The following is a 22,759-nucleotide window of genomic DNA, read 5'->3' as shown; positions in this document are numbered from 1 at the left end:
GAATAACTCTGCAAAATAATTATTTAGGGCCAATGAGGAAGTATCACCTACAAAGCCTACTATTTCGCCTCAAAAAACTGGTGTCTAGTAAACCATCGTTATCGACTATAGAATAGGCAATCTTCCCCTCTCATCTAATCTAGTTTACAAGTCTCTTGGCAAGCCGTCATCGTTGGCAGTATCAAAACTAGCGTGTTATCTGCCTTCAGCGTAAACAAGCGTGTCTCACTAACATCATCACAGAGTCCTTCCAAATTATCACTGACTACGAAGTGTCCTGTACCCTCATTACCTTGCATAAAATTCCTCTATATTGGCTAGCATTGTAGCTCGGCGTGAAAAGGAGGTTAAAGCTCTGAGTGCCAATACTAGGTAGTTGTTCCAGGCAGTAAATCTACCGACTATACCCCGTACGAGCACTGCGTCGTCTCAATGCAGGTATCGTTCACAGCTGTGTCCTTGTCCGTACTCTCGACGATACAGCTCACAGCGCTTGGGGCAAACGGCAAGTATCCACCACCAGCCTCGTGCGGCGCCATGCTCGCTGAGACCTACCTTGTTTAGATTTGAGATAACCAGGTCAATATCAACAGGCCTTGAAACAGCTCGGCTCCAGAGCCGTGATATACAGCCGGGTTACACTAGTTTGCTAGAGGACCTAGGACAACCGTCAAGATCCCGAGACTCTCGGGAAGCTGCATCCTCCCGGTCGATGAGAATTTCCCGTTTTATTAGCTCGTGCTACTTTACACTAGGACTCAATTTCGACGCAGATTTGAGGATATGCCAATTGCCGCGGGTTTCCGTAATACAGCATTCGGGGGGGGTACGACGCAAACAATTTTACGTCGAGACCTAACATTTCATTAATAAGTACCTAAACGGCATCGTACTGTTGAGTAACGTTAAACAGCGACGTAAGTAACACCTAACTAGTAAAAATAAAAGTTAAAATTCCTATCGCTTTCCCGATTCCTCGGATGTGAATACGAATTTTGTTACCTAATGCAAGGGCCCGGGAGCCGCCCCGTCTACAAACGGACAAGTCGGAACCGGCCTCGGGTAAATGCATGCAACGCATGCTCCGGGCGAAGTTTTGCTACTCACCGTAACTAGTTTTGCTAAGCGAGCTGCATCGATGAGGATAGTTAAAAGTTAATCCTCATATTCGTCTTTAGCCAATAGTATTCTATATCCTAGATGTTCATCCTCACATGCTGACTATAAATCTAACAATCGTAAAAGTAACTTCATATTCGCCCCCTTTTTAGCTCATAGAAAATCCACAGCTGAAAATAAGGCTACAATTCGACGCTAGACTTTGCACTAAGACTAAAAATAAAGGCTTAAACCCTAGCCCTCGCTACTACACTTCTTAGGTTAGGTAGACTATAAAAGCCCGGATCTAAGCACAAGCACAAGTAGCAGCAACAGACACGAATAGAGCAAAAAAATAAATAAAAAATAGAAAGATCCCTCGGACCGGAATCGAACCGGTGACTTTTCGATAACAATCATTTCTACAATTACAGTCGAACGCCATAACCAACTAGACTACCAAGGGTGCTTATAGTGATATTATCGCTAGTTTGCTATAAGACCTACCAGCTGGAAAAGCTAGTGGTCGAGCAAAGAACGCATTGTCCTGTGGTCAGATGCTAACAGGAGACAGATGCGAGCAGACTAAAGATCAAACACGCTGAACATTCAAATAGATCAAGAAGTACCGTTCAGCACACTGTCAAGGAGCTCAACGTCCTTGAGCAGTTGCTTATCTCCTAATCTCGGACCGACAATCTGCAGTGCCACAGGCGCGCCTTTAAAGAGCTCCGGATCATCTGTGATATGTCAGCTATTAACTAGGTAACTAACCATAATATAGCATAACAGGTAAATATTTCGCTTACACATATCCTGATTCTTCTGGTCAGCCTCATGCTTAGCCTTGAATCCGGCATCCACAGGGTCGAGAGTCGGATCGGCATGCGTGAAGGGAATGATGATAGCAGGATACTAGAATGGAGATAACCACGTCAGCGACCAATACCAATAACTTATTACCTCGTAAAAAAAAACACTTACATCGGCCACATTCCAAGCCACGGTATAAATATCGCTCGTCCAATCCCCCGGCAACACCGCCGTATGCGGACCAGCAGGAGCCAGAACGACGTCACAGCCCACCCTCTGCCACTCGTCCAGCATCTGCTTCTGAATCCCCAATTTCTTAGTATTCCACTGCCACGCCTCCTCCTGGGTCTTCCGCGGGAGATCCAAGAACCCGATCTTCTTGACACTGGGCACGATCGGCTCGCCCGACCTGGCGAATTTTGTCTTGGGAACGAGAGCCCGTCTAGCGTGAACAGCTGCTCTGATACATCGCGGATGCCGATGAAGTCCGGCGGATCGAAGTCCCTGGTCTCGAACCCGGCTGCTGAGAGCTTGGCTACGGCTTCTCGTAGGGCCCGGCGGACCGGTGGGTGAGGCGTAAGGCCAGATGCGTGGATAACGCCGACGATGGGTTTCCGCGTCGCTGTGGTGCCAAGTTCCATGATATTCGGAATGACGGCAGGGTCAAAATTCCATGGCTTCGTGTCCCTGACAATGCGAGTGAACAGGTCGAGGTCACGCACGGAATGACCCAATGGACCGGTCACAGCCGGAATCCCGGTGTTGGAACCCGTCCAGCCGGAGTAGGAATACCCGATCATGGGGATGATCCCGGAGCTTGGTTTGTACCCGTAGACACCATTGCAAGCAGTCGGTATTCGAACCGATCCGCCTACATCAGTTCCGACGCCGAGAGCACTACAGCGAAAGGCTTGACTTGCGCCCTCGCCGCCGTGCTCCCGCCACACGTTAAACGGGAGTTCACGGGGTTCTTAGTGCGCCCAAATACATTGTTATGGCTCTCCGCAACCAACATCGTCTGTGGTACATTCGTCTTCGAAATAATTACCGCCCCAGTAGCTTGCAAGAGTTCCGGCAAAGGCGACGTGCGGTCAGCCGGCTGGAAGACCCGAGACATGTAGCCGTTTGTCGAGTCGTACCCCTTGAAATGGAAACACTCCTTAAAAGTCATAGGAACCCCATGCAGAGGCCCGACCACCTTTCCCGTGCTTTTGAAAATGTTGTCTAGTTCTTTGGCTCGCTCTATTGCATCCGCGAACATAATTTCCGTCAGCATGTTACAGAGCTGATGGCCTATCGCGGCGCGTTTACAAAATGCCGTCACGACCTCTACGGCCGTGAATTTGCCTGTGGCAATGGCGGCCGCCAAAGATGTTGCATCGTATTCCTCACTGGTAATTGCTAACTCGGCCGGAGATAATATATTGTGTGTGCTAACAAAGGGGCGGAGGTCAACTGTGTCCTCCGGTGGAATATCTTCCAGTTTCAACTTCCATTCTGCTGGTATTCTTGAATCCTGCTCAGCCTTTTTTGCTGCCTGCAATTCCTGCCAGGACTTCTTAGTCGTTGACCCTTCGATACTGCCCATATTCAACGTTTCTATCTAATAGTAGGCATGACATAGAAAGTATCTAAGCGGAGATGCGTATAAGGTTGACCCCTCAAAAGAGTATCTCATGTAGCCCCCGAGACGTCATGCCACGATATAACTCCGAAGAGTGGGGGAAGGAATTAAGGGCATAGACTTAACTTCATTAGATCCGAGATGCTGTTTTATTCCTACCCCATCGTTACATTTGACGCAAGATAATCATATCTCTTGGCATCGGGGCTTGCCTATCTAGTAATCAGTATTGCTCGTCTATCTCTTCTATCTACCTATAGAATGACAAACCAGGAAAAAATATGTAGCGGAGCTAAGTAAGATATACCATATTAGATATAACATGCAATTGCTATACCCATTTTTGATAACAGCTCTGGGTGAGGCTTCGGTGTGAACAATTTCGAGCAGAGTTGTTATACACGGAGCGGCAACGCCACGCCTGGGCGTCACCTTTGTACCCCGACGAATATAGAGCAAGGATCTTATCAGCATACTGGATACCAGGTATAATTCGGGGTAAAGAGCATCACAACTATCTCATCCAGGACAGAGTGGAGTAATATTTAACATGCTCTTTGGCATTCTTGAATCCTAATAGATCTCTATTACTTCTAAAAACTTATCCTTAGATACCTATCTAAGACATCACAACAATGTCGGAGAAAAAGGGCGTCCCCGGCGCCGAGAGCGTGGTCTCTGACACAGAACGCGGGACTGGCCTCGTATTGCCGAAGAAGAATATATTAGGGGATTTAATCCACCGACGAAATGATCTTAACGACCTGGGCAAAGACATGCTGCAGCAATCGCTGCAATACGACCGGGCGCAACTCGAAGCGGACGCCGTAAAAGTCCGATGGAAGTTGGATCTCTTGGTGCTTCCCATGGTACGATGACAACAACATTAACGTATTTTATAATATTGGCTCCTAACATGAGGTCTGGGTGAAGATGATGATCACATATATGTTATCATTCCTCGACAAGCAGACGTACGGTTGGCGCCGACATGTTCTTATTGGGTTTCTAGTACTGACGGGGTAATTGTAGCCTCAACTACTCGAACGCATATGGCTTACAAGGGGACACGAAGATGACTGGGGACGATTACTCCTGGGTTGCATCAGCCGTGTACTTCGGTTGGCTCTGTACGTAGAAATCATTAACCCTTGACGTATCAAATAAAAAGCTAATACCGGCCGTTAAGGCGGAGCGTGGCCGTGGAACCTATTGCTACAACGCGTCGCCATCGGAAAACTAGTTGGTGGGATGTTATTCGTCTGGGGGGCTGTCTGCATGCTCCAAGCCGCGGTCTTTAATTTCAGTGGCTTCTTTGCCGTCCGATTCTTCTTAGGCATGCTTGAGGGTTGTATCTCGCCTGCTTGGGTGCTCCTAACTTCGATGCTATGGACTCGTCAAGAGCAATCCTTGAGGAGTTCCATTTGGCTGTGTACGAACGGCTTATCAAACATTCTTGGAGCTCTCCTAGCTTACGCCTCGGGCGTTGCTGACGGTTTGGCGATAGCACAATGGAAGTTGATATTCCTGGTGAGGATCCCTTTTTATCTTCGCTACAGCAAGGGCTAATGTGGAGTATATTTAGATAGTCGGCGCTCTCACGTTTGTATGGGGATTTGTCATCTTACTCTATCTCCCCGATGGACCACACAATGCAAAAATGCTGACAGAGTATGAACGTGCCGTTGCCGTCTGGCGTGTCTCCAACAACCAGATTGGCCTCAAGGACGCGACTTTTCGACCATACCAAGTCAAGGAGGCCCTACTAGACGGAAAATGCTACTTGATGTGGCTGACTGGAATAGGACTCGGAATACTCAACGGTGCTATCACTACCTTCATGTCCGCTATAATTAAGGGGTTCAACTTCGACGCGCTCAGAACATCTCTGTTACAGACACCGGGAGGTGCGGTCCAAATCGTTGCTTGTATTTCACTAGGACTATTCTCGCAACTCCCGAATATGGTGGGCGTAGCTATCATCCTTGGGTGCTTACCTGGTATAGCTGGACTGGTAGGTATCCTGACCATTGATATCGAGCACCGGTATGCGCTCGTCGCTATGTGCTGGCTAGAATTCGTCGTTGGATCGCCCATCGTTTTGAACTGGACAATTCCTGGTCTCAATGTAGCTGGGCATACTAAGAGGAGTACTGTGATAGGGATTTATTTCGTCTGTTTCGTCGTTGGAAAGTAAGTTCGAGACCAGAAACGCAGAGAAAACAGCGGCCAGGCTAACATCAAGGAATGTAGTATTATCGGCCCTCACTTGTTTCTATCGTGGGAGGCGCCTAGGTACCCAACCGCAATTAAAGGCCTCCTTGGCACTTATTGTGCCGTTGTCTTCCTCCAAGGGCTCTACACACTCTGGTGTTGGTTTGACAATAGGGAACGTGACCGACTGGCTCTCCACAGTGAGGTGACAGAAGCGGAATTACTTGAGGGTTTCGAGGATTTAACTGATAAGGAGAACAAACACTTCCGATATAAACTTTGAGGGGAGCATGAATGAGACTATAGCTACCTCTTATAAGAACGAAGGGTAAACGTGTGTTCTTAAACGATTTTGTAATAGGGTAGCTATTTGCGAATACCAATCCAGATAGACTATATAGTACGAATACGAACCCTTCCAATGTATACGGACTTATACACCCCATCAGCGGCAACACGATGAAGACAACTCATTAAGGAGAATATATATTAGGTATACATGATGTTATCCATGCTAGCGCGTCTCCCAGCATCTCTACGCGTCGTCCCCTGCGAGTGAGTCACTACCTAAACTCGTCATTGCGCGGCGGGGATCATATTCCACCAAACCGTCGTTGATTGGTCAATTGAAAGGCGACAAGCTCGAACCCCGAGCTTTGACGATCACATCTCAACGAGCGTCCAATTTGTTCGTATATCCAGAACAGCAAAACTACTTAAACCACGTTAAATATTATATCCATGAGTTCGGCTGTTGCCTCCTGGGTGTCTATATACAATCTATATCACTATTACATTAAGAAATAAGAAAATTCTTCATCTAAACTAACGAGACCCTCTACCGATATTATCTCCGAGACACCTCGTAGCTTCGGATATCTACACTTAGATGTTCGATTATACTCAACGGAACGGACCTAACATAGCTCGGATTTGTATTATTTAAATCACACATTACTCCTTTAAATCAAGGATTTGTTTTTTTGATAAAATAAAATAAAATAAAACTCCTTTCCTTACCTCCTATATATCGCTTCCACCAACCGTCAACATGTCCTCACCCTCTCCGCCCACAGGGCCCCCCCAGCCTCATGGGGTGCTCGGCCACGTCCTCGAGGAGACAGGCCTCCTATCCCTCCACGCCTCGTCGCGAGACGTCAAACTGCTCTGCCTGCAGCGCTTCACGCGCATGTTCGCATACGGGATATCGACCCTAATTCTAGTCGCCTATCTCTCCGCCCTAGCGATCCCCAAGATAGATATCGGGCTATTCATGACCCTGACCCTAGCCGGCGACGTGTGTCTCAGCTTCGTATTAACATTATTCGCCGATGCCCTAGGGAGACGAGCGGTACTTGCGCTCGGCGCGCTGCTGATGAGTGCGAGCGGTGTGGTGTTCGCTCTATTCGGGTCGTACTGGGTGCTTCTAGTTGCGGCGGTCGTGGGGGTTATAAGTCCGAGGTAAGAGACTGAAACTGCCCCTTTCCCCTCTCTTTATTCTATATAATATAGGGCATATCAGAATATTGAAATGCTGACCTACCTCCCAGTGGCAACGAAATCGGCCCCTTCCGCGCCATCGAGGAGAGCATCGTAGCGCAGCTAACTGACCCCAAGAAGAGAAGCGACATCTACGCCTGGTACAGCCTCCTAGGCCTCGTGGGTGCCGCATGCGGTTGCATGGCATGTGGCTGGATCCTCCAGCACCTGACGGAAACTCTCGGGTGGGATTTTGTTCGCGCGTATCGCGCTATTTACTTCGGATATGCTGCTCTCGGCTTATTAAAACTAACTCTGACTCTGCTCCTGAGCCACGCCGTAGAGTCGGAGAAGAAAGCAGGCACGGAGCCGTGCTCGAGACGACGAGACGAGACCGTTGCTGGAGAGCGGCGCAGAGACTAATACACCTCCTAAACGAGGACTACGCGCGTTGTTCCCGGACATCAGTAAGGAGAGTGTCCCTGTAGTGGCCACGTTATGCCTTCTCTTTGCTTTGGACTCCTTTGGCTCTGGGCTCGCTCCATTGTAAGTAAACCGGTCCGTTTCACATTATGACTATCCGACTAAACGTTGCTAGATCTTGGATCACATACTACTTCAAATCCCAATTCGACATCGAAGAGGGAGAGTTAGGCTCCATATTCTTCGTCACCCAGACGATTGCAGGCGCTTCTATGATCGTTGCTTCTTCTCTAGCTAAGCGGTTTGGTAATGTCAATGTAAGCACCCCCTCCCAATTCCTTCAGTCTTCGTGTTCTATATAAATATCCCTCCTAGTGCTAACACTCTAAGACAATGATATTCACGCACCTCCCCTCGCAAATATTCCGCGCCCTCCTAGGCGTCCCCAGCGACATGCACCTAGCACTAGCCTTCCTCATCCTGAACGCAAGCACTCAATCCATGGACACGGGACCGCGCTCCGCCTTCCTCGCCACCATCGTGCTGCCTGCAGAGCGGACAGCGGTCATGGGGACCGTGAACGTCGTCAAAACCACGGCACAGAGTCTCGGACCATTATTAACAGGTATACTGGTTGATCGGAATCTGTTCTGGGTGTCATTTGTCGCTTCGGGAGGATTGAAAATATTATATGACTTGGGCTTGCTCGCGTTCTTCAAGAACAAGGAAAAGGAGCGAGAGAGAGCTGAGCGGTTGAGACTTCAGAGCGATGAAGAAGGACAGCAATAACTACCTAAGGCAGACCATTATGCTGGTTACCAGAGACCCCCCCGGGAACGTGCCGATCTATAGCAGCGATAGAATAAGTACCTTGATGGACCAGTGACGCAGTGCATTGAATGAGAGTTAGTATTCGCCAACTGTTATATAGTCTGCCCGCCGTTTTTAAGTCTCGTATGCTTATGTTAAACCATCCGAAGAACCCTACTACATATTGTTGAAAGCAATTGGTCCAAGGACAAGTTATATAATATATATATTGAGTATTTGGGGGCATGTTGTCCTCAGCTAAGTATTTGTTTACATTGTTGATCATTAGACCGTTCTTTTCTTCGTCCCCTTTTAGACGACTTCCCCAATCCTAATTAACCATGCTTAACAACTCACGATAGCAATGATTATAACCCGCTATTTATCTACACCTCACTATCACCAAACCTAAAAGTTCTCCTGTCCGGAGAACCGCTCATTCTGCACGATCTCGACCCAGTATCCATCGGGATCAAGCAAGAAAGCAACATTCTTCATGCGTCCGTCCGTAAGCCGCTTCTTCCAGTTAGCATCCAGGGTCTCGAATCTCGAGCACGCAGCGTCCAGACTATCGACCGAAATGCCTATCCTGTATTAGCTCTCCTCCCAACCCACACGTATTATCCCCTAAGGGTGAGAAAACGGGGGGAAAATAAAGGAAGTAAAACTTACAAATATGTCCAAAGCCCTGCGGCTCCGAGTTCCCATCATGGTACTTAAATTCTCATCCTTCTCGGTCCCATAATTCCACGTCAACTCCAGCAACCCCTCATAATCCGCCGTAAACCCGTCCTCCGGAACGCCCTTAGAGCCGGGGTACCCGAGGAAATACAAGTTGAACTTGGCAGCAGACTGCTCGACCGTGCGGAACAGCTTCATGCCTAGCACGTCCTGGTAGAATTTGAGGGACTTCTCGGCGTCCTTGACCCGGATCATAGTGTGGTTCTATGCTCTTGCGTTAGTCATGGATGCTTAGGTACCTAAGATACCTACTCATTTCTCGTTGCTCATGGCCAATTGTTAAAGAGGAAAGGAGAGATAGGAAGTAACCCTACCATGCGATAAGTACCAACATCCGTCCCCTTCCCCTGCTCCTCCGGATCCTCCGCACCCTTCGACCCCCTCCTACGACTAATAATCTCGACCCAATAGCCATCCGGATCCAGCGCAAACGCAATATGCTTCATCCTGCCATCCGTCAGTTTCTTCTGGAACCGATACCCCGCGTCCTCGAGCCTCTTGCACGCCGCCTGGATGTGGTCGACGGCAACGCACACGTGCCCGAAGCCGTGGTGGGGCTCCGCGTTGCCGCTGTTGACCGTGTAGTGTGTGGGTCGTCCTCGGTGCCGTAGTTGTGCGTCAGCTCAATCACGCCCTGCCGGTCGAACGTGCTGTTGCCGTGCGAGAGCGCCGTTGGGCCGTCGTAGCTTAGGAAGTACAGGTCGAATTTGGCGTCGGGGAATTGTAGGTGCTTGACTACGCTCATTCCTAGGAATTCGTAGAACTTGACTGTGGTGATATGTATATGGTTAGTCTGTGCAAGGCGGCGGAGAGCCTATGCGGTGCGGTAGGGCCATACTGGATGCTTTGGGGTCCTTCACTCGGATCCTGTGTTAAGTTCCTGCGTTCAGTAGCTTGTCCTCTCGAAGGCGGGGTCGTTGGCTTACATCGAGTGATTGAACTTATAGTTGTTCGTATCCGTAGTCGTCGCCATTGTCGCGAATGTGTGCCAAGCACTTGTAGTCTTCAAAAATTGGTTGGGTATCTGAAATTGCCTAGATGGTTGACCAAGATATAGAAACCGTTTGCTTGCGATTTGCGCAAATGGACGTAGTATATGTGATCGCGTTGTTGTTCTATACAAGCCGCGGAGACAAGACATGTATGTAATGAGAGGTGTTCTATTATCGTGCACAGGAATTGGTGCAATCTAATAGCCGTGGTAATTCTGCGCGCGGAGTTAAATGTCTTGTCTAATAGGAGAATACCTGTTTTAAGGTACCTTATTGTGCAACTATCCAATCTGCATTTCTCAAGTACCGATAAAGAATAATGTCTTTAGCGTTCAGAATAATGACGTTTGTCATAGCTACCCCTCTAGCCCCACGTTAGATCTCGAGTTCCACAGACGCTAGCCAGGGGTTAATACTTCACTAGAGATAATGTATCCATGTACTTTTGAATAACTTCATATTTCAATAACAGACATGTTAGATAGGTAGGTAAATAGATATTTCGCATATAATCGATAGGGAATAGCCACCCATTTCCAAGACATAACAAACTCCTATTCTGTACTCTGTATTCTAGTTGCGTGTGACACCAAACTCCAGGTACACAGCTCGCGCCTTGAATTTTTCTCAATCCTAACTCCACTAGTATACATATACAGAAAAACAAAGAAAAAACGTCTGAATAACTATAAGAACATGGGATCTGAGGGACGTTCGTGGTGCGATACGCTATACGACCTGATAACGGTACGCTAGGTATGCATATATGGAGTAAGTTGAACGTAAAACTGCGATCCGCGCCCTTCTAGGACGGGTTGCGAAAATAGGAGAACATATATCATGTTGAGCTGACTAGACCACCAAGCTTACCGACGACCCAATCGGTGTTGAAGTACTGGCTGGGAGTGACAAAGAAAGCCAGGGCAATGATGACGTAGAGGGCCATTAACTAAAATAATATTAGTATATCTAACCAATCACATGGAAATCAGTAACATTACCATTGCGCCTTCGAGGTAGTTGGATTTTCCGTCTTGGACCGTGTAGATTACGACCAGCACAGCCAGCGCAAACGAGACCGTTTCAACTGGATTTCGTTAGTTCAAGAGATAGTAGTAAGAATTATATTCAACTTACAAGTCTCAAAGTGCAAGTCCATATCTCTGTCCATGATCCAACCGAGAACAACAAGGAATGGTGTCACGAACAGAGCAATCTGGATGCTAGAACCAATAGCAACTCCCATAGCCTGTGTGACGAGTAAGCTCCATGTTACTCGAGTTTCTTAGGATAATACTTACAAGGTCCATCTTGTTCTTAACTGCCACCACGACGGCAGTAACATGCTCCGCCGCGTTACCCACGATAGGAATTAGAATAAGACCAATAAAGCTGCGACTGATATGGGCACGCTCCACTAGAGAATCTATACTCTCGACTAGATAATCCGCACAGATAGCGACCAGAACAGTTGTGACAATTAAGACCGCACCGGCGGACCATGGGCTCATATGCACCTCCTCCTCTTCTGATTCTTCTTCGTGCCCCTGAGCTACTGCCGGCCGGATGTTTTCGGCCGCGGCCTCGGCAGGAAGATGGATTCCGTTCTGAGAGGGCTCCTGTACAACTGCCGCTTCGGCACTGAATAGTTTGTGGTGTGTTCTCAGCTGAAACCATAGGTATAGCACGTAAAGAACTAGCAGGATGATAGCGGTGCCGCGAGAAAGTGACAGTACGATTTTATTGCGTTCATTCGTATCGTCTCCGCCGGTTCCATTTATGATCATAAATAACTGAATTCCATATTAATCTCCAACCGGCCTCTACAAAATAGAATGAAGTACTTACAGTGCCAGGCAGGATCATAGAAGCAGCAGATAGGGTCATGAGGAAGCTGTCGTTTGAGCAGTAATCGTCTGGAAAGACTGCTCCTGGCCATGACCCTCTTCATCTCTCATATTGACGATACCGCCAAAGAAGAAGCACATACCCAGAACAAGGAGTAGATTGGATAGGATCGAACCAATCATAGACGACTTAACGATCTCGATCTGTCTATCTCTTAATGCGATAATGCTAACCTACAGGGAAGCTGTTAATAAATGTCATCATGCAAGTAATGGCGGGTTGGGGGCGGTTTTTTACAATCAACTCCACAGCATTGCCGAAAGTGGCATTGAGCAGGCCACCTAGAGCCTCGCCTAGGTTTACTGATATTTCCTCCGTCGCATATGAGAGTACGGCAGCTAGCGGAATAATGGCGAAAAAATTAATGACGAATACGGCAACTGGATCCCAACCGGCTTGACCAGCAATAATACCAATTGGCACTGCGACGAGAAGGATGTTGACGGGACCTAAAGAGTCGATTTAGCTATACATACATCCCTGTCTCCCCCGGATTTATTCGCTTGGTATACGTACTGCTCAATAAAGTAGCTTTGGTGATGTGCCACGTATGGGCCGGATACTTGACCCATGGCTTCGGGTTCTCAGTGCCGGGCGTGTGCTGCGAATCGAAAAAGAATTCCCAAGCCCCACCACCGTGTCCGTTCTGATGAGCGGAGCCATTTTGGACGGAGTGACCGTTGCCTCTTAATAGAGATGTGTTTTCGTTCGGCTCTCCATTTTGGTGAGGATGAGTGTGAGTCAAGCCTGTTACGGTCTTGCGGATTTGGGATTGGAAACTCGGTAAGGCTGAATCACGATCCATCGTCGCGTCATCGTTAGCCAGAAAATTAAATATTAAGATTCGCTCGGAAGATTAATGCCACCACGTCGGCGAACACCACATTACTCTATAAGAAAGAAACGCGCACAAAGGGATACGGAGGTGTGAGGAAACACGGGAGGGGGGGGGAAGGGGACCAAGGTAGGTAAGATAAAGATGGAAATTGGGGATCGAGCGTCTAATTGATTAGGTAGGGAAATGCAGTAAGTAGTAAGTGTATTATTGGGAGATTAGGAAGATCTAGTGCAATAAGTAAAAGCCTACTTACACACCATTGGGATGACGCTGGGGTTTTTTTCCCCGAAAAGTAACTCAGCCGAATAAAAAAAAGATACCCAAGCTTAAAGAATGCGCAGGAATTTGGGGCGCGAGACAGCGAGGCGCAGACTGAGTAAGGTAAAAAGCGCTTTGTTTTTACTCGACAGCTGGTAAAGGGGGGATTCACTAAGTTGCCAAAAAAGAGACAAGTGTTTCTGGGCGTAACGTAGTTAGGGCGTTATTTTAATTGTGATGACATATACCAAAGTAACTTTTTTGCTGTTCCTGGCTGGCGGTTGTATTTTCTTGTAATGTAAGTGGTTTCTTGGGGTTCTTAGGTTCTTGGGTTATTGTTCTTGGTACAGAATATTTACATGGAAGAATGTCTGGGCATTATCTTGGGCTTGTAAGTTTGTAAGTTGCCAAGAGAAACCTTGACAATTCACTCTTTTCGCTAGGACCTGGGTCATACGAGTCAGTTATCTCATAGCTTTCTTTAAAATTTCTCCTTTGTTTAAGCCGTTCAGGTGCTGACGTCGTTCATCCCTAATCGCCCTAATCGTATGTACTATACCGAAGCTAAAGACCCATCTTACTCCACCTCCCAAACAAGGTGAAGGTAATACAATACACACTACATCAGACTTTACCTGCAGTTAAAACGTGGCGTGAGCTCTAAGGTCGCACTGGATTCGATGAGACAGGGACAGGGGGTGCTTACATAGTACATGCACCAAGTATTGAGTATGCAAAATGCCGGGTAAAGGTACATTAGTGTCCTATAATACGGCGGAATATACCAATTGAAATGCAAGTTAAGCAAGGAGCTAGGACCAACCAAGTTTCTACATAGCTCCGATTCTCGAATAAATCCATTCGATCTCATCAGGGACGAAACCTGGTAGGCTTAACTTGAACCTAAATTTTCGAATACAAATACAAATGCAAATATTCATCCTTTCCAGATCATCCGAAATAAAAGTGGAAATAAGATGCGAGGACATCAATAATAATAAATATCCGTGCCAATGGCTTGCGTAAAGTGTCTTTGGCGGGAATTGAAACTTGCGGAAAACGTGCCTACCATACGCAAGAGGTAGGACATGTAGGAAGGAGGAGACATAATGTACCTAACCTAGATTGCCAAGTGTGGCTGTGTACATACACATAACACCAGAGGCCTCCAAGAATACATATACCTAGGTACCTATCAAAATCTAGATAAGCCTTTTTCTAAGTCCATAACTCCATAACATACATGAAATCACTCTGCCGTAGCCAATAACAAACCTTGAAACTATCGACAGGTCGCCTGCACAAGTTAATATGATACCCGGACCGTACGGATGCCAAGGTCTAATCATCATTTGTCGGATGCCATGCACGGGGCTTACAATAAGGCAATGTGTAGATACGTAACCACGCGGCTACGCATTCCTAAATCATCAGAAATGAGAAGGAAAGTAAGCAGAGATGAAAGAATAAACAGGTAGACACCACGTTTCTAGAAGAAATTGGAGGTGAAGACTGCTAAGGTCAAACTGTCATCTGATCTATAAGCATCAGGAAGCTCCAACTGCAAGAGATAGGGTTTAGGGACACATTGATAGGGTGTAGCATGAGGTTAATTCGGTGCACCGCAGTAAGGTACGGATAGGTATTCCTATAGTCAATACGCAAAACCCAATATAAGTTATATCGCCCCTATTCTCCAAATTTCGTCTTCTAATCATAATCATTATTCATGTCGATAAATAACTAAGTAGGCCACCAGCGCCTTTAATATATCCAGGTAACCCAACCCCTATCCCTTCCACTCAGTAGCAAATGTTCCAAGGCCGTCTAAAAGCAATCAAGCCCAGCCGGTCTATCACATAAATGCTAGACAATCGTTAGCTTGTTGAAGCCCAACAACAACTAAGGTGGACTCACCTGCGCAGTACGCCAGATACCACGTCAACGAAGCGCCCCCGTCCAGCCACCCAGGATCAAAGTCCTTCCGTGTAAAGAAATCCCACGCTGCCTTGGGGTCGACTGTGGCTAGATTGGCGAAGAGAATCCCCTTCCAGCCTCCTTCGACATTTTCGGCTCGGCCCTTGTCGAAGTACGTCGCCCACTCTTCCCTCACGAAATTGGCGGGTCGAGTGAGTTTCGTGCTGGGTAGAAGCGGAATCATATGGATACCTTGGATGTATTCGATGTTGGACCCGAAGTACGTATTATGATCGCACTTGTTCTCGAACAAAATTCCGGCAACCTTATTTCCCACATACTGGGACGGTTGGACATTGTTGTCTTCAGTATAGAGATAGTACTGGTTTATGGAACGAGCGATGATTGACAATATTAGGTTACCTCTAATTTTCAACCCGTTAGTCACCAGAACATCATTTTTGGGCCGCTCGACCTTACCTGGCCTCCATATTAGCGTCCTTGATCGTGTTTCCCCACACCTTGATGGCATAAGCATGCATCGCATCTTCCGAGCTTGATTCCTGGTCCTATGGAATATATTAGTACCCTCACGTCGCGAGTGGGTCGTCGGTGATACTAACCTTTCCATCAGAGGTTTCATATAGGCCATGAGCCCAACTGTGGCCATGGTACCAGTCGAAATTACGCGAGACTGGGAAGTATTTATCTGAAGGAGAAGGATTGGCAATGTCTCTGACTAGCGAGTTCACGTAGTCGACATTGTCTTTGGTAAGCCAACTAGGATCAAGATAGCCGATGATAGCTGCAGCGTAGATGAAATAACCGTAGTGAAAGTGGTGATCATTGTAGAACGTATTGCCAAAATCTGCACCATCATTTCCGGTCTGGTAAGTTGCAGAAGACACAAGACCTCCCCAGGCAGCTTCTAAAGTTAGCTCTATTCAAAGTAGTTATATAGATACAGAAACTCTTACTTTCATAGTACAGCGGAAATTGCTGTTTGTTTGCTGAGAACCGACTGAAAGCGGCCTTCAAGTTTCCTAACCCTCTCTCAGCTAATGCCGTGTTCTTGAGCAAGTCGTTGGCTACGTAACAGATTCCAGCGAACTTCGCCAACGCCTATCATGACTATTAGTATTCCACAGCAGTAGAAAGTTAATCAGTTTGTAACTATACCTTTCCACTAAAATACATTGAATTCTGGGTCCGACTGGTGGAGTGCATCCTGGGCAGTTTCGTTCATAGCTATGGGTGATTACGTTGATTGCAGAATCCTTTAACGTTTTCTTCTCACCGTCGACGGGATCCCAAGGAGCAAGACCCATCGAGACAGGCATATTAGGTTCAACCATCGTCCACGAATCTGCAACCACGCCCACGGCTACTCCCTTGGTCGTGGTTTGTAGCTTCGCCGTCGTGATACTTTTATGGGTCGCATCGTCGAAGGAGTCGACATGGTGAGGCAGAGCGTAAATTAGTGGTTTAACATCTGAAATTCCTGCCTTCTCGAAACTGAACGTGTATGTGCCCTTCGACCCAGATACTGAGCCGGAAAGCGTCACGTTGACGGGGTATGCACCAGATGCGGCGTCTATTACGGTCTCGGCGTCGCCGGGATCCTTGGCAACTTGAATGATACCGTTGAACGGCTTCTCGGCCTTAGCCATTCCATTGTTGACGACGGTGAGGTCAAAAGTGTCGCCCTTTTCCGAATAGGCGTATACGTGCCATACATTTCCGTCCTCCAAATATAGCGTGTACTTGGTCACGCCTGGTTTAGGCCCCTTGATTGATTTTGTGACCGTCTTGAAGTAGATACCAGTGTTGATAAGCGGAGTTCCTCCTTGGTAGATAGCTGTAACGAACCCCATACCTTGCACCAAGGGGAATGTGACAAGGGGCTTCGCTTTGGGATCACTGTGTAAGTTGACGTTGACCGAGTGTGCAGACAGATTATCGGTTGTCAAACTAGTCTTTGGACCCAGTTCCAACGCCGAGAGACATAATGACTGAATTCCAACAGGGCTCAAAAAGTATTGCGCGGCACCTGTTTCTTTCGATGCTTTACCGTACACTATCTGATGTGCATCGATATGTGAGATCGCCAACCCCCAGCTGGACGATGCTCCCTGACCATGCGCCCAAACAACTGAATACGGGTGCACGAATGTGGGCGACGTCTGGTTACCAAGAAAGAAATTGGCATAGAATTTATTCGTACCTATCGGCCCAGATTTATTGATGATCCCTTTTCGAGATACTGGATGCTCCTTCTGAACAGGGAAAGACGATGCAGGGGCACTAGTTGCAATTGGCGCCCCAAAGATGTTTGACGATGTAGCTGCTGGGGACATTGTGGATGTATCTGACGGGTTCTCGTCTGACTTAGATGATAAAGGCGTAGTTGGACTTGGTGTTGTGCTAGTTTCGAGTGATGTAGTTGTATTGGACCCACAACTAGATGATGGATAGAACTCTGAGACAGTCGAAGATGTAGAATTAACTGTCACTATGATAGGTTGATAACCCTCGTGATGGATATCTTGACTTTTCGAAAGGGGAGAATACTTCTCTCGATAAGAGTCTCTTTTGGTGAGCCTACCTTTATGATGTGACTTAACCTCAATGTTTGGGGTCCAAAGTCGGGCTGTCAGGATAGGGTAGACCTGAGCCAATGTCAGTATCCAATATAGTAACATCATAGCGTTTCAGGAAATGGGAATCAATGGGGAAATCCTTAGTGATGTATCTTGTGGGCTATCGAAGCCTCATCGGAGCTACCAGCGCTCAACTCGGAATGATATGATTCGATGATATCTTTACAGATAGTAGAATAGCAAATGGACATATTCGGAGGGATATAATTGAAAAGATTGTGTTGGAGACTAAGATCTGAAGTTCGATACCCGTGCCCATAAGTAGTAGGCGGGTTGATGGTGTTGATGGTGTTGATGGGTGACATGGTGTGTGACTGGAGCAATGATGTCCAAGAATGATGATGGTGTCTGGACGACGGATGACTCAGGGCCTCCAATATTCGGTGGCGTGGATAGAAGATCACGAGGAGAGGAATGAGTTGTCTTGAATAGGGGCTGGGGGTCCTACCTAAGTGACAAGCTTGAGCAAGCGAAGGAGTCTAGAAGAGTCACTGGAATGAGAATTAATAGCAGCGAGAAACCACGTGTGAATAGCGAGGTGGGCTAGAAAGTTCTATGATATAGGAATACTAAAATATAAAGGATAAAATGTATTATTCGGATTCGATGATGGTTCTAGGTCTTTAGGAGTTGTCGTAAGAAAAGAGATGAAGCTATGAAGAATAGTCGTTGTAGTGAATGTGTCGGACAGAAATTAAGCTTGTGGATTTCAACATAAGACACAATCATTAATGACAGCTTCGTAACTACCCTATTGGTTTGCTCATTCCATATTCTAAATAGAAGCTTCATATAATTAGAAAGAGCGTGCGTATTCTCATGAGATTTAGAGTTAAGAGGTACTTACTGGAAGAAGAAACGACTGGGAGTTGCGGATTCCCCTTCGCATCTTAGATTCAATGGACCCACTTTAATAGTTATTATATTATGTAAATATTTAATATACTACATGTTATAAGAACTCTTACTTTTAAGATTGATTGAATATGTATTGGGTGTTTTGAGTATTAAGGATACAAATACCTAGTTAAGATTTATAAGGCGTCTCGAATGTCGTACTTGGGTTAAATATAAGAAATATAAGAAAGGAATAATCTCATTCACTTGTATTGATCTCTACTAAGATCATCCGAGATGTAAATCTAGCATGCCACGAAATAATAAAGGAAAAAGGGGCCAAATATAAATAAGTATATTCACAGTCCTAATGCGCTGTATTGATCTTTGGAATAAGGACTTTGGGCTCTTGGCATGACCGGAGACTCTTCCCTCATAGATTTGCCTGCCTCCCTGCTCTTGTCCTCAAGCTCTGTATCCCGTTTATGTTTGTCAATAGCAAGAGCTTTTTCTTTCCTCCTCTTCTTCCTCTCCTTAGAGTCCACATCCGCCATATATTGCTTCTTACAACGCTGAACCTCTTTCTTATCCAATACCCAGGGTTTACTCAAAACGTCCTTGCGAAAATTGATAATCTTATCCCAGAATTGGACCTCTTGATTTGTGGATCCAACCCTCTGTAACTTTTGGACCTTGATCTGCTTCTGTTGTCTGAAGACAATCGTACTACCCTTAACTTCGACGACCATGCCGATGTCAATATCCGGATATGGATCGGGGGCCGGAACCTCTGCGTTGTTCCGATATCGGCTATCAACTGGCTTCGGGATATTTATGCTACATTCGATACACGCACCAGTGCTATCGTCAACAGTGTAGTTTCGGCGGCCATAATACTCGTCTATTGCAACCACAACTCCGACTATCCGGACCCAGCGGATAGGGTGATTTAAGGAGAAGAATACATTGTCACCTTCGAAACGGTAAGCCTCAGGTCACAAGTTTCGTAGCTCATTTATAAGGTTCAAAAAATATATATACCTTCAAATCCAGGTCGACCTTCAAGACCCTGGATGTCGGCGGCGCGTAAAGGACACCATTTATTTATCGTCGGGGACAGATGGAAGCAATACGCAGGATAGAAGGTCAGAGGTTCCGCATTTGTCATGGCATTTTGATAGATAGAATCAACTACTGAAAAGCAATACTGACGAGACTAGCGTGTTATGTCTTAAAATGTTGAAAGAGGACGGATTAGTTGCGATGACGCGACTGACGCGGAAGCCTAGGCACTTAAGGTACAAGTGCCCCACTCATCTCAGTTCTATAGGGGTACCTCCTGCAAGATACATACGTCATAGTTGACTGGTTGTGACTACGATTACACTTGGCTAACATATCGCAAAATGATACAACACCAACATGTTTGAATTACTTTATGAATTTTATATCTGATGTAGTAGTTAATACCTAGTACGTTCACAATTCCAAACCTATCGCATGCTTGCCTCGATAATTGATTCCCCTACTTGCCTGAATACCATATGCGCCGTAAACGAAAACTAAACTCGATCCTACTTCTTGCTCTTCTTTCTCAACCTCGCTGCCGCAGCCTGGAAAGCTTCCTCAGAAGGCTCTTCCGGACTAGCACGCTTCTTGCCCTTCTTAGCGCTCGGTGCTGCGCCATACTTGGCCGCTAGATTGTCAAGAAAATTGCTTCGACCTTGCTGGTTACGGCGAATAAGTGCTGCTAGGTCATCTTCGGACGATCCCTTCTTGCTTTTACTCTTGCCGTCTTTATTATCTTTCTTGCCAAATAACTTATCATGCACTCCTAATTCCTTGGCGTACTCCTCGGCCTCGACGCTTTCCTTCTTCGCAGCCTTGACCCGGGCTTCCTTAGACTTTTTGCTCTCCTTCGTGTAAGCTTTAAACGCAGGGACATCCTTATTGGCGATGGCCTCGTCTATGATCGCGCGGAATCGTTCGTCGTCTTCGAGTACATCACTGAGCATGACTGATTCGTAGACCTTGTCCATATTGCCTTTGTATTCTTCATATGCGATTAGAACATCGTCCTTTTCTTCATCGGAACCCTTGTACTGTTTTGCGAATTTTTCGATCGCATCAGCAGTGACTGTGTCGCGGTACTGTTCTCGATAGAAGTCTGACCAGCTGAAGCCATCCGAGTCGACAATAGATTCGGAGGTCGAGCCTGTCTCGTCATAACGTTTGCGCCTCGCCGGGTCGGATAGCACTGCATATGCAAATGCTATAGACTGAAAAGCCTCGTGGGCTTTCTGTTTCTGATCATCGGGAACTTTGTCTATAAAAAATATCACACATAAGAATATATAAAACGTAAGCCTTCTTCATTAATTGGATAGCTTACCTGGATGATTTTTTAGAGCGAGCTTTCGATAAGCAGATTTGATCTGGCCCTCATCTGCAGTGCGCTCTAAGCCAAGGACCTCATACGGATCGATGGTGGGCGGTTCACCGGCAAGGAGGTCGTCCGAGTCATCCATGATGGACAGGAATTATCGAATAGAGTACGAAGCTGTGAGCGGAGAGATTTGTCTTAGTACCTCTAGTTGGATGCTGGAAAGTTGACAAAGTCGGGGGATCGCGTTATACGCGTTTCCTCTTTACGCGATTTATCGATAAGGATACGTCAATTACATAATTCCTGTAGCGGGGTACCTGCATAGAATAGTATACCTCATGCATCTCATAGTAGTCTCTATTATCAATTTTATTAATTTATTGCCTGTTTCTCAGGCTACTCTGGAAAATGACTGAAGGCTTTCCTCAGCAAGCGAGTGATATAAGGGCGGAAGACCATCAAGCGTACATGAAATTTGCGCTATCTCTTGCTACCAAATCCCCGCCAAAACCCACCAACTATCGAGTCGGAGCAGTAGTCGTGGACGTAGCTACGAACGAGATCTTGGCAACAGGATATACACTCGAGCTTCCCGGTAACACTCACGCTGAACAATGCTGTTTTGAGAAGCTTGCGGAAAAGTACGATATCGCAGCAAATCGCATAGGTGAAGTCCTCCCGAACCAAGTGGTACTTTATACCACAGTAGAGCCATGCTCCCAAAGGCTCAGCGGAAACCTACCGTGTGTGGATAGGATATTAGCCATAGGGAATAAGATCAAAACGGTTTATGTCGGAGTTTACGAACCAGAAAAGTTCGTCAGCGATAATTCTAGCAAGCGGAAGTTAGAGGATGCCAACATCGGGTTCGTGCACGTCTCTGGAATTGAGAAAGAAATATTAGAAGTTGCAACAGCAGGTCATGATAAGGCCAGCTAAATGTAACTGGTGATGGAATATGTATTTGCTGTCATGATATATACCATCGTATTCGACATGCATCAATTATTTCAAAATACAAAGTTAACGATACTGTATGTTCCGTCGATGTATAAGTGGACTACCTGGACATAGAAGAGTGATTTGATGTAAGAAATTGAGCAAGACGCGGGGTCCTCCTGAAAAAGTAAAAAAAAAAATATACATATGGCGTAGTCAAATCGAATTAAAAATATGAAGTCACCAAAAGATGAAGTCGAACCCCGTATCAAGGTCGAACGTGTTAAGGTAGATAATATGGAAATAACCTTACAAGATACTTGGGGAAAAATGGAAGTCGTAATAAACGAAAAAAAAAAATGAGGGGTTGCTTTCCCAGTAAACTGGGAAGCATCAGGAATTGAGCCCGATGCGGGGGTCGAACCTTCAAGTTAATGTTAGCATATGGCTGCGTGAATAACCTCTAGTGACAAGGAATACATACCCGCAACCTTGAGATTAAGAGTCTCACGCTCTACCGATTGAGCTAACCGGGCGTATCAGAAAGTCATTTTTTGCGGTATATAATAGTTTGTGCGATGATGGTGTGCTATGATAGGCCGAGGAGGGGATTTTGTAACCCTAGGATGCGGGCATACCTATGTGTGTGTGTGTGTGTGTGCACTGTCCCTCGCTATTACTCATACTGTCCTGACTTATATGTATTAAGGACATCATTCATATATGTATCAACTTTCTATATCTACTTGGGGTACATATCAAACAGGAATTATATTCCAGTGGTCAAGACAACATATATGTTCTAACAATAACAATAATGCA

At 46.3% G+C, this 22,759-nt stretch overlaps 9 protein-coding genes across 9 annotated transcripts; 3 read left to right on the top strand and 6 right to left on the bottom strand.

The window, feature by feature from the left end:
* Positions 1-1,716: 1,716 nt before the first annotated feature.
* GL218_03082 (putative amidase PB8B6.03) lies at positions 1,717-3,499 on the bottom strand (the record flags this gene model as incomplete). The annotated part of the gene is made up of 5 exons (XM_033579627.1): positions 1,717-1,838; positions 1,908-2,013; positions 2,083-2,334; positions 2,379-2,846; positions 2,900-3,499. The coding sequence occupies 5 exons, from the start codon at positions 3,497-3,499 to the stop codon at positions 1,717-1,719; spliced, it is 1,548 nt and encodes a 515-aa protein (XP_033437612.1).
* A 671-nt stretch (positions 3,500-4,170) lies between these two features.
* Positions 4,171-5,732, top strand: GL218_03081 (uncharacterized protein; the record flags this gene model as incomplete). Its single annotated transcript, XM_033579626.1, has 5 exons — positions 4,171-4,404; positions 4,469-4,509; positions 4,568-4,665; positions 4,725-5,065; positions 5,121-5,732. 5 exons carry the CDS (start codon positions 4,171-4,173, stop codon positions 5,730-5,732), a joined length of 1,326 nt encoding a protein of 441 aa, XP_033437609.1.
* Positions 5,733-6,800: 1,068 nt separating this feature from the next.
* On the top strand, positions 6,801-8,440 carry GL218_03080 (uncharacterized protein; the record flags this gene model as incomplete). The annotated part of the gene is made up of 5 exons (XM_033579625.1): positions 6,801-7,210; positions 7,300-7,599; positions 7,697-7,774; positions 7,827-7,968; positions 8,042-8,440. 5 exons carry the CDS (start codon positions 6,801-6,803, stop codon positions 8,438-8,440), a joined length of 1,329 nt encoding a protein of 442 aa, XP_033437610.1.
* A 429-nt stretch (positions 8,441-8,869) lies between these two features.
* GL218_03079 (Lactoylglutathione lyase) lies at positions 8,870-10,175 on the bottom strand (the record flags this gene model as incomplete). The annotated part of the gene is made up of 6 exons (XM_033579624.1): positions 8,870-9,045; positions 9,130-9,406; positions 9,517-9,649; positions 9,739-9,970; positions 10,041-10,069; positions 10,129-10,175. The coding sequence occupies 6 exons, from the start codon at positions 10,173-10,175 to the stop codon at positions 8,870-8,872; spliced, it is 894 nt and encodes a 297-aa protein (XP_033436595.1).
* An 857-nt stretch (positions 10,176-11,032) lies between these two features.
* GL218_03078 (Vacuolar calcium ion transporter) lies at positions 11,033-12,907 on the bottom strand (the record flags this gene model as incomplete). Its single annotated transcript, XM_033579623.1, has 8 exons — positions 11,033-11,143; positions 11,196-11,281; positions 11,332-11,443; positions 11,496-11,987; positions 12,043-12,125; positions 12,185-12,275; positions 12,340-12,551; positions 12,619-12,907. The coding sequence occupies 8 exons, from the start codon at positions 12,905-12,907 to the stop codon at positions 11,033-11,035; spliced, it is 1,476 nt and encodes a 491-aa protein (XP_033436594.1).
* A 2,146-nt stretch (positions 12,908-15,053) lies between these two features.
* On the bottom strand, positions 15,054-17,472 carry GL218_03077 (putative endo-1,3(4)-beta-glucanase 2; the record flags this gene model as incomplete). Its single annotated transcript, XM_033579622.1, has 7 exons — positions 15,054-15,064; positions 15,116-15,540; positions 15,596-15,684; positions 15,739-16,040; positions 16,093-16,237; positions 16,311-16,363; positions 16,413-17,472. 7 exons carry the CDS (start codon positions 17,470-17,472, stop codon positions 15,054-15,056), a joined length of 2,085 nt encoding a protein of 694 aa, XP_033436593.1.
* Positions 17,473-18,971: 1,499 nt separating this feature from the next.
* GL218_03076 (Protein stn1) lies at positions 18,972-19,780 on the bottom strand (the record flags this gene model as incomplete). The annotated part of the gene is made up of 2 exons (XM_033579621.1): positions 18,972-19,585; positions 19,654-19,780. 2 exons carry the CDS (start codon positions 19,778-19,780, stop codon positions 18,972-18,974), a joined length of 741 nt encoding a protein of 246 aa, XP_033436592.1.
* A 406-nt stretch (positions 19,781-20,186) lies between these two features.
* On the bottom strand, positions 20,187-21,140 carry GL218_03075 (DnaJ like protein subfamily C member 9; the record flags this gene model as incomplete). The annotated part of the gene is made up of 2 exons (XM_033579620.1): positions 20,187-20,938; positions 21,005-21,140. 2 exons carry the CDS (start codon positions 21,138-21,140, stop codon positions 20,187-20,189), a joined length of 888 nt encoding a protein of 295 aa, XP_033436591.1.
* A 266-nt stretch (positions 21,141-21,406) lies between these two features.
* On the top strand, positions 21,407-21,937 carry GL218_03074 (Bifunctional protein RIB2; the record flags this gene model as incomplete). The annotated part of the gene is made up of 1 exon (XM_033579619.1): positions 21,407-21,937. One exon carries the CDS (start codon positions 21,407-21,409, stop codon positions 21,935-21,937), a length of 531 nt encoding a protein of 176 aa, XP_033436590.1.
* Positions 21,938-22,759: the final 822 nt, after the last annotated feature.

This window comes from Daldinia childiae (genome assembly GCF_008694065.1).
Source record: "Daldinia childiae strain JS-1345 chromosome Unknown Scaffold3, whole genome shotgun sequence".
In the NCBI taxonomy this organism is placed as follows: Eukaryota; Fungi; Ascomycota; class Sordariomycetes; order Xylariales; family Hypoxylaceae; genus Daldinia; species Daldinia childiae.
Note: the sequence above shows the minus strand (reverse complement) of the source record. Positions and strands in the feature narration are given on the sequence as shown.